Source organism: Malus domestica, chromosome 17 (assembly GCF_042453785.1).
Source record: "Malus domestica chromosome 17, GDT2T_hap1".
In the NCBI taxonomy this organism is placed as follows: Eukaryota; Viridiplantae; Streptophyta; class Magnoliopsida; order Rosales; family Rosaceae; genus Malus; species Malus domestica.
Genome location: NC_091677.1, coordinates 3,265,546 through 3,277,756, shown reverse-complemented (window position 1 = coordinate 3,277,756; position 12,211 = coordinate 3,265,546). Strand labels below are relative to the sequence as shown.

The following is a 12,211-nucleotide window of genomic DNA, read 5'->3' as shown; positions in this document are numbered from 1 at the left end:
ATTTTTTCTCTATCATTGAGATTTCATCTTCCATTGCTATCTGCCATGCCTTGTCACTTTCAGCTTCTTCAAAAGTTTCTGGTTCAGTAACACAAAAATTGCAAGTAGCATAGATTTCATCCAAGCTTCTCATCTTAATTGGTGTTAATCCCGAGCTAGAGCTTGAGCTTTGTTGCTCTTCCTGTTGAGACATTGAACTTGCACTTAAGTTTTGTGAACTTTGAGGAGTTTGAAATGGTGAAATCTGAGAGCTTTGTATGCTTCATTCTTCAGATTCATGAGTTGCACCACTTCCATTTTGTGCAGTTCTTTGTTCAGTAACACCAATTTGCAATGATACTTTGTCTTCTTCCACTGCTTTTGTTTCCCAATTCCACAATGTTTCTTCATCAAAAATCACATCTTTTGAGAGATTGATTTTCTGAGTTTTCAAGTTGTACAATCTATAGCCTTTCTCATTTGTACCATATCCAACAAAGATGCACTTGTTGCTGGATTCTTGTAATTTATGTCTGAGTTGTGATGGCACAAGTGCATAACACACAGAGCCAAAAACTTTCAAATGCTTGACTCCAGGCTTTCTTCCACTGAACACTTGAAATGGTGTTCGTTTCTCCAAAGCTTTGGTGGGACATCTATTCAAGATATACACAACAGTGTTCACAGCTTCTCCCCAAAATGAATAGGGCATTTTCTTTTCATGCAGCATGGACTTTGCCATCTCCACTATAGTTCTGTTCTTTCTCTCTGCAGTGCCATTTTGTTGAGGAGTGTATGCTACTGTGAGTTGCCTTTCTAGACCTAATTCCTCACAGAAAGCATTAAATTCCAGTGAGGTATACTCACCTCCCCTATCACTCCTTATCTTCTTGATTTGATACCCACTTTGCAGCTCCACCATTGCTTTAAACTTCTTGAAAATATTAAAGACTTTTGATTTGAATCTCATAAAATATACCCAACACATTCTTGAGTAGTCATTTATGAAAGTCAAAAAATACTTGTTCCCACTGATGGATGCATTCTTCATTGGACCACACACATCAATGTGAATTAGTTCTAGTGGTTTTGCAGCTCTCCAAGCCTTTCCAATTTCGAAATTGTCCCTGTGTTGTTTTCCAAATGCACAGCCTTCACAAACTTCATTCATTTCATCTAGTTGGGGCAAACCTTGCACCATTTCATGTTTCTGCAGGTTTTTCAGACTCTGCACATTCAAGTGTCCAAATCTTTTGTGCCATAATCTCTCTGAGTCAATTGTGCTTGCCTTTCTTGCCACTTCTTCCAAGCACTTTAGCAATAATGGGAAGCTTCTGTTTTTCATTTGAACTTTCACAACCAGATTCGACAGAGTTCTATCATCATATATTTCAACCATAGTATCTCCAAACAGCAAGAAATAACCATGTTCCATCATCTGTCCAACACTTAAAAGGTTTTCCTCCAGACCAGGTACCAACATGACTTCCTTAATGTGTCTTCTTCCTCTTTTGGTTTCTATGATGAGAGTGCCCTTGCCAGTTGCTTCCACAATGTTGCCATTTCCCATTTTTACTTTTCCAGTATATGTAGTGTCAGTGTTTGTCAATAGAGACTCGTGGGCAGTCATATGATTATTGCACCCACTGTCTATATACCAAACTTTACTATCTTTTACAACACTGGCACTAAAAGCACAAAAAACATTTGTTTCATCTTGTACTCGATTTGCAATGTCCACTTGCTGAGTAGTATTTGATCTGCAATCTTTCTGCAGGTGACCAAATCTATTGCATTTGTGACATTTTGGTTTTCCCTTGAACCAACATTCACCAAAGTGTGCTTTATCACAGTATTTGCACAATGGTTTAATTTTACCACCACTGTTGTGTCTATTCTCCCCACTTGGTCTTCCTTCCCATTTCTTATTTTTTTCCTTTCCAATCTTTCCTCGGTCTGTTTTGATGTTGATTAGAATGACTAGAAGCCCCTATGTTAAGTGACTAGAAAGCCTTCTCAGTTGTGCCATCAACATGTCTTTCGAGCCTTTGGTCAAAAGCTCTCAAAGAAGCCATCACATCTTGCACACTGAGTGTATCAGTATCCTTAGTTTCTTCTATCACACTCACAATAGAGTCATAAGGCTTAGTCAAACTAATTAGAAGCTTTTGCACTATTCTTTCATTAGGCAGTTCTTCTCCATAAGTTTTCATTTGAGTCACAACATCAAACAGCCTAGAAAAATAGTCTTTAAGTGGCTCATATTTTCTCATGCGTGTATATTCAAAATCACGTCTAAGAGACTGGAGTTTTACTTTCCGTACCTTCACATCTCCTATGTATTCTTGTTGCAGAGTATCCCAAGCAGCTTTAGCAGTTTCTTCATTTGCTATCCTGGGAAATATGAAGTCTGAGACAGCCCCTTGAATGATTCCCAACGCTCTAGCATCATTCATCCTATTCTCTTTCAGTGTAGCTATTTGCTTCTCTGTAAGATCCTCTTCTAAAACATCAATCTCCATTTCTGGTAGTTCATATCCATGTTGAACCATTTCCCAGAGATCATACGACTTGAAGATGGTTGTCATCCGGATCCTCCAATAGTCGTAGTTTTCTCCATCAAAGATTAGAGCTTTAAGATCGCCACCTACAGATCATTTCATCTTCGACTTGTATTGACACCTAGGGTTTCAGCCTCGACCTGAACAACCCCAAATACAGATTCCACAACGCCCAGATTTCTGAGATCAGGAACTAGGCTCTGAGGCCATGTTAGTGTTTTATAAGGTTTATGTTTTGTATGATTGTTTTGAAAGGTTTGTGTTATGGAGAATGGTAATGTTCTTCACAGAAATATGAAAGGGGAATTTCGGCTATATGCAGTCTTACATTGCAGCAGCACATAGCACCCATATATATATGGTGTCAGTAGGGTTTTGGTGTGTACAGTCAGTCTTTATCTCCATTGGAGCTAGCTAACAAAAACCACAACAACCTGATAGTACAAAGCTAATCTAAGCCCTTCATTGGAGCTTTTAATCTAAGCTTTACACTTGTCAAAAAACTATCACTAAAAAACTAACTAGCCGTTACAAATTAAAAAACTAGCCGTTAGCTTCATTTGATGTTGCTGCTGCATCCCTTCTCGATCCACCTGGAAGTGTTTAGCATCCAACAGTTTAAACTCACTTTTCTTTCAAATTTTATTATTATTTAGGTGAGAGGGAGAATTCAATAATATTACAATAATTTAGAGGAGGAGTTTCGAAACCGGTACGCATAAGACACTCCATTAGGATATTGGACTACATGCAAGCTTAAAATCTTGGATTGTGGGTGTTTTGACATTTTAGCTTGATTAGATAGGCTTTTGTGGAGGTGCCCGTTTGATTATTATTGTGTTTTAATATTTGTGTGAATAAATAGAGGAGAAATATGTAGATATATGAAAGAAATGACGAATAAAAAAGAGTGAAGAAACAATATGCATATGAAATGGGGTCTTGGATAAGCTCATGTTCTTAATTAGCTTATAAATGAGTTTGGTTGTCTAAATTTTTTAGGACCTTTTACCATTTGAAGTCCCGCCCGTCTCTCTAAAAATTCATGGCTTCGCCACTGCGGACTACGCTCCTTGATATGTATGGCAAGTGTGGTTATATTGATTTGGCTGTGGAAGCCCTTAAGGGAATGTCGAAAAGGAATGCAGTCTCGTGGGCAGCCATGATTGGAGGGTTTGCAGCACACGGATATGCAAATAAAGCCTTTCGTTGCTTGGAGACAATGCAGATGGAGGATGGCCTCAGGCTCGATGGGGGGTCCTTGGAGTGCTAATGGCTTGTACTCATGCAGGTCTCCTCGAGAAGGGCAAATCTCTGCTTGAAAACATGAAAACTCATTATGCCATTGTGCCGAAACATGAGCATTATAGCTGTGTTATAGACTTGCTCTGCAAGGCAGGTCAGCTAGAAGAATCACTTCAGCTTATTAGAAGAATGCGCATAAAGCCATTTGCATCTGTCTGGGGTTCTTTTCTTAGTGGGTGTCGAGTCCATAAGAATGTTGATCTTGCAGAGCTTTCTGTTGAACTTATACATCTAGAAAAATGAGGACAGCGGAGAAGAAGCCGGTGCTTATGTTCAGTTATCAAACATTTATTTGGGTGCACGGAGAAGTAAAGATGCAGTTAGGATAAAGAAGAAAGATGATGGGTGAATGATGAACCAAGAAGACACCAGATGCAGTATGATAGAGGTGGATGTAAAAGTTAATGAGTTTGTTTCAGGAGACGTATCACATTCACACCGAGCACAGACATGTGCAAAGCTGGAGCTGATATCTGCTGACTTAACTCAGGATTGAAGGGTCTGCATGCCTAATGCGGACAGTTCTGGTCCTTCCGGATAGCGAATCCTCAAGGATTATGACTTCTCATTGCCCGTCGGTACTTGCCCTAAATTGTTGTTGCTCAAGTGTTCTCTTCAAAGTTATGTCTGACTAAAGATGCATGGTTTGACTTGATGAGATTGATTGGGAAATATTCTCATCACTCTGAATGAGGCAGAAGAGGGTACGTAAAATTCTTTCCCATGAACAATTACATCCTGCATATCTTATTCCATGTTATTAACCCGTTAACCCACAAGCATTTCGATGAAAAGTGTGCCAAAAAATATTTAAAATTTGGAGATAAAATCGTTGCAGGATTCGATCTTGGATAACTATGTTGCCGTTGATCACCACCTGCAACAAAGGCTAGTATGTCAACCTTAAAAAAAAAAAAAAAAGGCAAGAAAGACTAGTATGACGATAAATCTGCTTCCTTAGTTCTATCTATCTAATCATGGAAACATTAGGAGAGTTGGTAGCACCATAACACGATTTCCTGATGTATCAACTCCATGAATTATATCTTGTATTTAAATGAGATTAGAGATGAATTGGCTGCATATGTATTCTACTTACTGATCTCAGTTACAAACTTCAACCTCACATTAGGAAACATACAGTTGAAATACAATTGGCCCTGCTAAATTAGACTTGTTTTTTGTTCTCATACATCAAGAAATCGAAAATTGAATAAAGTAAATCCATCAGGCCCTGAAATAATTGAAGAACCAATTTACTGAAAAAATCTGCGAACAACATTTCCTTGCTTCTTTGCATGAAGTGCTACTTCCTTTCCTATCTGTACTCTAAAAATTTGAGCAGTTATGGAGCTGAATGTGCAGAATATGAACAAGACGGTATCTGATGTTAACAGGTTTTGCAAATTCAGTCAAGTTCACTTCCTGCTTGTGAAGGGCAGAAGACAATCATAGTTAACCACAAATATAAAGCGAAAAACTAGGAATAAACGTACATTTTCGTTAAATGTGTGCACGTACTATAAGAAACACACATTTATCACATTCACCGATCACGTCTCTCACAGAGGTGAAACCCACTTATAGGTTGGTTCCGTGTAAATTGCACATCCGTGAGAGAGGTGTTTAACAATGTGATCAACAAATTTGGTACAAAATACTTTTGTTTCAGTAAGCTTTTTGGAATCGGACATATCAAACTTTTTTAGAATTATCAAGATGAAGACATGAAAACCCCTTGAAACAATTCTAACCTTCGGACAATGACAGAACTACAACGATATGCATATCATGGTTGTTTGGAGGAAGATGCAAGCGAAGGGGATATAGTTGTCCATTCAGAGGATTGCGTGAACACACATCAATTTCCTCCAGCCCGGTTTCTTCCTTCAACTTTTGCTTCAACCCCTCTACATCACTACCCTTGAATGGGAAGGAAAACTCTTCCGATGAATCCTCAACGTCTCCTTTCTCATTAGCCACATGATAGTAGATCATTCTCCCTGGATCTTTCTTCGGCGAATCATGATCAAATGACTTGCTTGACTGCGTTTAAGAACAAACAATAAGAAGCCAAAATATAATTAAACTTGATAGTCATAGAAGTCATATTTGTTAATTAAAACAAACCTCCCGTTTGGAAGCCTTCGGCGTTCTAAGGTCAATCTCAGATGGAGATGTCGGTTCTGAAGGTGCTGAAGACTCCGAAAGTAATGCATCTGGTGGTGGAGGAGGGGGTTTCGCCACCGGGTGACGTTCTGGCGATTCAACCCGAATATCTGTAACATCTACATCCCACAGAACCCAATCCTGGGATGCAGTTCTATGTGGGACATCATGGGTGACAGAGTTTCTCCAAGGTGGTACGCCCCCATTTGCGCGCAAGAACTGACCATAGGGCGTCTTGAGCCGGACCTGGTGTCCTTCTTTTATAGGTTCCCATTCCAGGGACGAATCTAATCTCTTTGGCAGGGTTTGCAGAACTTTCTTGCCTCGCAATCCAAGACGGAATGGCAAGCTAGAGGCTGTTAAGTACTTGCCATAACAGCTTTTGAACCGTAAAGTGTTTGCATTTTCGACAAGCTCCACCGTCCATTTGGCATTCTTCACCGTGCCATCGCGATCTTGGAATACAGTCTCTTGATCCTCGTCTGCTAACAGATATTTGTCGTGGTGGCTCCGGAAGCGTACTGCTCTGGCTCTTTTGAAAAACTCCATATGTGTACCTCTATGAAACAATAAGACCGATCAAGTGCTGTGATTAAGCACATAAAAACATCAGAGAGATCGATTGAACAAAATGAACAACGTTAATTGTCAAAATTACGAGTTTTCGCTTGTATTTTCGTCTGAAATTTTCAAAGTGATTTGTACCCTTGAACTAAAAGGGGAAATGATATGTAGCAAGTTCGCGCCTTGCGTTATGTGTTTGTGAAGGGGAAGGAATTAGAGGCAACGGTTGACAGAGGCTGAGGAAATTAAGGAAACTATATATATATATATATATATCCTTTTCTATTACAAAGATAAACTTTTACTTTTTTTCTTAGTTGAAAAAAAAAAAAATCTACAAAAAAAGTGACAAACAAGTATGATTTTCTCTTGAACTACTAGCTAGAAGCTATATATAGGGCTCCCATTAAGTTGTGCAATTGTATTGATACTCTTTTTTTATACTATTATTAAGAGGAAGTTTTGAACCCAAGATCATTTACAAGGATATTAAACCAAATGCATATTGATATTCTCTTGGAACATATCGACAAGTCTGCAACTTAGTGGGAGAACAAGAAAAATAGATTGTAAATACTGATATTGCACAAAATAAGGTGGGTAAAAGGTTTATAATGAGGTGGCTAAAAAGCATATTAATATTTAAGGGGTTATTTAGTGCTGACGCGCTTTATTCTGTACAATTAATGTTAGTGACTTTTTTCATAGGGTGATGTTAGAGAGACAAAATTTGTAAACCAAATGATGTGTTACCAATAAGAAATGCACGTTTATCAACGCTTAAGTAATAATCCAATTATCAACAATTTAGTCTCCTTAACATTACTCTTTTTCAAATTTATTGTAGAGGTACTTCTAGGTTTGATTAATTATTTTTATAAACTAAACGTTTACTTGAAAGCGCTTAATCATCAATATTAGTGAGATTCTTTATCTAAAATACAATTGTACTAATGAAAAAAGGAAATGCTATATATTCCCACACACTCATTTTTACCTCTCACACACCTTGTAATTTGTGGCCATTTATTTTTTCCAACTCATTTGATCTGATGACCGAAAATTGAGAGAGTGATGTGAGAAGCAAAAATGGATGTGTGGATAGAATACAAAAAAAAAAAAAAACTACAGTCAATTTCCTTAATATCTAATTAATTTTTGGAAAATTTCTTTCAGCTGAACACAAAACTTAGCTTCATGTTGCCCTCGTGATGAAAAATTTACAGAAAAGGTAACACTCAATGCAAAATCCAATTAATTGGTGTAATGCGTGTGTGTAAATATATATAGTCAGGAAATTTAGTCTATTTTGTAGAAAGAAGATCATCTGATCAATCATCATCAATGATACAAGTAAAACCCTGATTTTCTTGCATACATATCATGTGTACTAATTAATAATCCCAAAATTCCAACGTTATATATGTTATGTATTTTTTTTATCCGAATCCTTGGTACGATCTTTGGTTGACGAAAGATCAACGACGGCTGGAGAGTCTGGCTGTGTTTGTGAAGATTCCGACCGCGAAACAGACCGTGGTTCTGGTTCTGTTGGATCTTGTGTTGCAGTAGTACTATAACGACTAGAACTATCATTGACATTATCAACATTCGTTTGTTCTTGTTGTTGTTGTTGTTCTCGAATCTCCACAACATCCACATCCCACAGAACCCAATTTCTCGTCGTACCTGTACGCGGATTGTCGTGCGTGATGGTGTCTTTCCACGGCGGTACGCTACACCCGCTTGCACTCAAGAATTGCCCGTTGGCCGCCTTCAGCTTCCACACGTACCCGTCTCTTACCGGCTCCCATTCCACTATTGAATCCAACGTCTTTGGCATGGTTTGCAGGACTTTGTTACATTTGATTCCGAGAAGAAAAGGCGTACTTAACGCCGTTAAGTATTTCCCAAAACAGCTCTTCAATCGCAATGCGTTTGGATTTTCGCTAATTAGCTCCACCGTCCACCGCGTGTTCTGCACTGTTCCGTCGCAGCTTTGCCATACCGACACTTGATCGTCGTCGGCCAATAGGTATTTGTTGTGGTGGCTTCGAAATCGTACCACCTTGGCTTTTTTGAGAAAATCCATACCGTAATTGCATGCACTGATCTGAATTCATTAAGCACAGCGTATTAATTATATAGATAATTAGGGTTATGCATGCAAGATCGAGCAAAAGTACGTCGGGTAATTTTATACCTCGAATCAAATGGGCAGAAAATTGATGATATGAAGAAGCAAATTTACGCCTTGCCCTCGGTACCGGTGTTCAATGGAAGAATCAGAAAATAAGGCGGAATAGGAAACTATACGGGAGAGGCATACAATTAAACGGATGGTTGAGATTGAATTATGAAAATAATGAAAATTTTATATAACGCAGGTACGTATAAAAGTGAAAACACACGACCTTGTGGTAGATTGTGCAGATTTAAAATTTAGTTAAGTTGGCTAGAGAAGTCCAAGCTCATAATTCACATTGCACGGGTTTTATTTTTTATGCTAATGAATCACATGATGGTGGTCAAGAGAAACTAAAATAATTGTATGAGTCTTTCTGAACACCAAAAAAAATAGATTATTTTAACGAAGCCACCAACTAATTCCGTTTTAAAAATAAATTTGACTAGAGAAGTTCGAATCTTCTACGTATGTATGCATAATTTGGATGAATTTAGAGTTGAATATTACTCATATTAAAAAAACGTGTGGTGAGTATTAATCGTTCAATATAGTAGAAGATAAATGTGGGGTAACTCTCTTGGCTTGTATTGGTTCCGTACCCAACATAACCACTTCCTAAACAATTTTATGGTATGTATTTTATCGTTGCAGTTGTCTACGGGAAGCAGACTGCGTGGATGTTACGGAGTTTATACAACTTGGTCGCCAAGTCCTTACTTTGCACTCCAAAAACGTACTCAAACTTCACATGACGATCAAACCCTAATTTAAATTTTACTTAAGCTATAATATGTCTTAATTAATTAGGTTGATTATGCAGACGAAAGATATTCTAAATACTTATTTGAATGGGCAAAGAAGAAAAAAGATAAGACATTTTGGGTATTTAATTAAGACTTATAGGTCATATATACGTAAGAAATGATATGTTTTTCACCAAAGAGACTATAATTTTAAATCTTTTTGCAAGCAATAGGACTCACATATATGTACATAAATATTTAATAGTATTCGTTTTGATTATCATGATCATATTTGATTTCGATTATCATGATCATACATATATACAGTTTGATTGATAATGCACTTATCTCATGTTTTTCAAATGTGAGACAAAAGTAATGAAGGGAGACTAGAACTTCAGACTTTTAAGTACTATGAAACTGATACAATCTACTTGTTTTTCACTCTTTGCCAAAGGCAAGGTAAAATATGGTACAAACAGTTTGTGTCCACAAAAAAATTACCAAACCTTACTCGAGTTTAAGGGTTATACTTTCTTCTATCATATTTTTTTCGTGTAATTTGTGGATGGTGTTTCTCCTTAATTTTTTTTTATTTTGGCACATACTTAAATATCATCCAAGACATCTAGCTAGCTTTGGTTAGCTCACGTCACTATCACAACAAAGTGAAGAGGGGCATGATTTTCATATATATACACACACACACATATATATATACATAAATACAGCGGAAAATTACCAAACCTCCCAAGCTAACCGTGCAACTGTGTATAAATATGACTCCCGAGATACGTAAAAATCAGTTCAACAAGATCTACTTTTGAATAGAGAAACGTTCAAATTTTACTTGGTCTTCTAATCCACCTCTTCTCATCAATCGCAGATCGATCAAATCTGCGTTTTGATGATCAAAACCAAGCCATAGATCGCATATTCTTATTCATTTCGATCAGTTTTCCGGCCTTATAATTCCGATCAATTTTATCTTTCCATGTTTCTCTTTCTCTCCCTCTCTCCAATCAAGTTATTCAACCTGCGTTTTGATGATCATAAAAAAAGTTGATGAATTTACATTCTACCCTGCAATGACGATAAAAGGAGGCACAAGCCAAGCCTGTGCTGCGTGCAAATACCATAGACGAAAGTGCGCTAAGGACTGCGCTCTTGCTCCACACTTCCCGGCAGATCAACCGATGATGTTTCAAAACGCCCACCGATTGTATGGCGTTTCGAACATAATGAAGATTCTAAAGAAAGTTCATCCAGAGCAAGAGGAGGAGGCTATGACATCGATCATATACGAGTCCAATATGCGTGCCAAATTTTCAGTCACCGGGTGTATGGGCATCATAAACCAATTGAATTTCCAATTACAGCAAGCCCTAGAAGAGCTTCGATATGTGAGGACAAATCTTGCAATTTGCAAGGACCAATGTCAATATCGACTACCTTCTTCCTCACCGCACTACTCTTCTCCTTCACCGCAGTTGCAGCTAGGTATACCTACAAACACCGACGCGGCGACTCTGACACTTTATCAACAACATCAATATCCGTATCAATATGCTTCTGGCGCTGCTGGTGCCAGTGGTGGAATGTCCTGGGTGGGTAATGAGTATCTTGCAAATGGACTTAATGGGGTTTATATTGACGACAATGATAATATGGTTAAACCTCTTAGGGTTCAACATCCCTACTATAACGATAACAATGTCGAACAACTTATGGCTGTTCAGTCTAGTTTGGTTTCTTCACAAGCCTTTCCTGTTCACCAAGAAATGGACGTTCCTCATGACTATGATGACATTCCATTTGATACAATTGCTGATGATCGACAATCTTATATCGAATCTAAAGAAGCCTGTGAGTCTAGGTATGTACAATATTTAATTAATTGTCTTCTACAATTTGAGATTTAATTTACTAATTGTGCTCATTTGGAAGTGATTTTAAATTGGTGAAACTGAATCAGTGTAAGTATTTTTCGAAAGAAGCAACACTTAAAGTCTTTTTTAGGATCCACTTCGAACGCTTTTGATAAATTTGATTTTGAGTACCAAATCACTATGTGTTTTTATGTGCTTCTTGGAAGTACTTAAAGTCTTTTTCAGGATCCACTTGAATTTTTATTAGGGATTGATTTTGAAAACATTTTCAACAAAAACGCTTTTAGTAATTTTCAAAACACTTCCAAATGAGCCAATTGTCTAATTGCTGATTGTTTAGCCTAGTTAGCTACGTCAATGTTCTTCCCTTTCTGCACCATAGTTTAGATGATTTCATAGAAAAATATTGCTTACATAAAATAATAATGATAATTATACTGTCTAACAAATTAAATTTACTTATATGCAGTGCTGAATCATCGTTCAAGGGTACCACGCAATCGATCGAACATGTCTCAAATGATCTCAAGAGTGCGGCAGCATGCTTCAGTCTAACGAGTGTGAAGTAGCTATAGCTAGAAGACAACTGAAGTAATTCAAGTAATTTCAGAACAATCGAGTTCCTTATTTTTTTTTCATTTGTTTGCAAATTTGGTGTTCAAAGCTCAACAATTTTGTTTATTTGTTTCCACGTACGCATTCATTGAATAAGAGATGTAGGCTAGCTCTTTACTCAACCATTTTTGGAGAAGATTGAAATGCACTTAAAATGTTCATTGCCCTCTTCTATATTTCTCCTACCAAGTTCTCTCA

General features: G+C 37.5%; 2 protein-coding genes and 1 pseudogene across 3 annotated transcripts; 2 read left to right on the top strand and 1 right to left on the bottom strand.

The window, feature by feature from the left end:
* Positions 1-3,464: 3,464 nt before the first annotated feature.
* LOC139193282 (uncharacterized) lies at positions 3,465-6,751 on the bottom strand. 2 transcript variants are annotated; one of them, XM_070816270.1, is made up of 3 exons: positions 5,976-6,751; positions 5,600-5,891; positions 3,465-4,722 (listed from the first exon to the last, which is right to left on the bottom strand). In XM_070816270.1, exons 1-3 carry the CDS (start codon positions 6,561-6,563, stop codon positions 4,577-4,579), a joined length of 1,026 nt encoding a protein of 341 aa, XP_070672371.1. In that variant the 5' UTR covers positions 6,564-6,751; the 3' UTR covers positions 3,465-4,576. The 2 variants fall into 2 exon arrangements, with proteins under 2 accessions (XP_070672371.1, XP_070672372.1); XM_070816271.1 differs by lacking the exon at positions 3,465-4,722 and adding an exon at positions 4,861-5,270 and having other exon boundaries at positions 5,976-6,750.
* LOC139193638 (putative pentatricopeptide repeat-containing protein At3g28640) lies at positions 3,586-4,341 on the top strand (annotated as a pseudogene).
* A 3,562-nt stretch (positions 6,752-10,313) lies between the features above and the next one.
* On the top strand, positions 10,314-12,182 carry LOC103404402 (protein ASYMMETRIC LEAVES 2-like). The gene is made up of 2 exons (XM_008343306.4): positions 10,314-11,385; positions 11,868-12,182. Exons 1-2 carry the CDS (start codon positions 10,556-10,558, stop codon positions 11,965-11,967), a joined length of 930 nt encoding a protein of 309 aa, XP_008341528.2. The 5' UTR covers positions 10,314-10,555; the 3' UTR covers positions 11,968-12,182.
* The last annotated feature ends 29 nt before the right edge of the window (positions 12,183-12,211 follow it).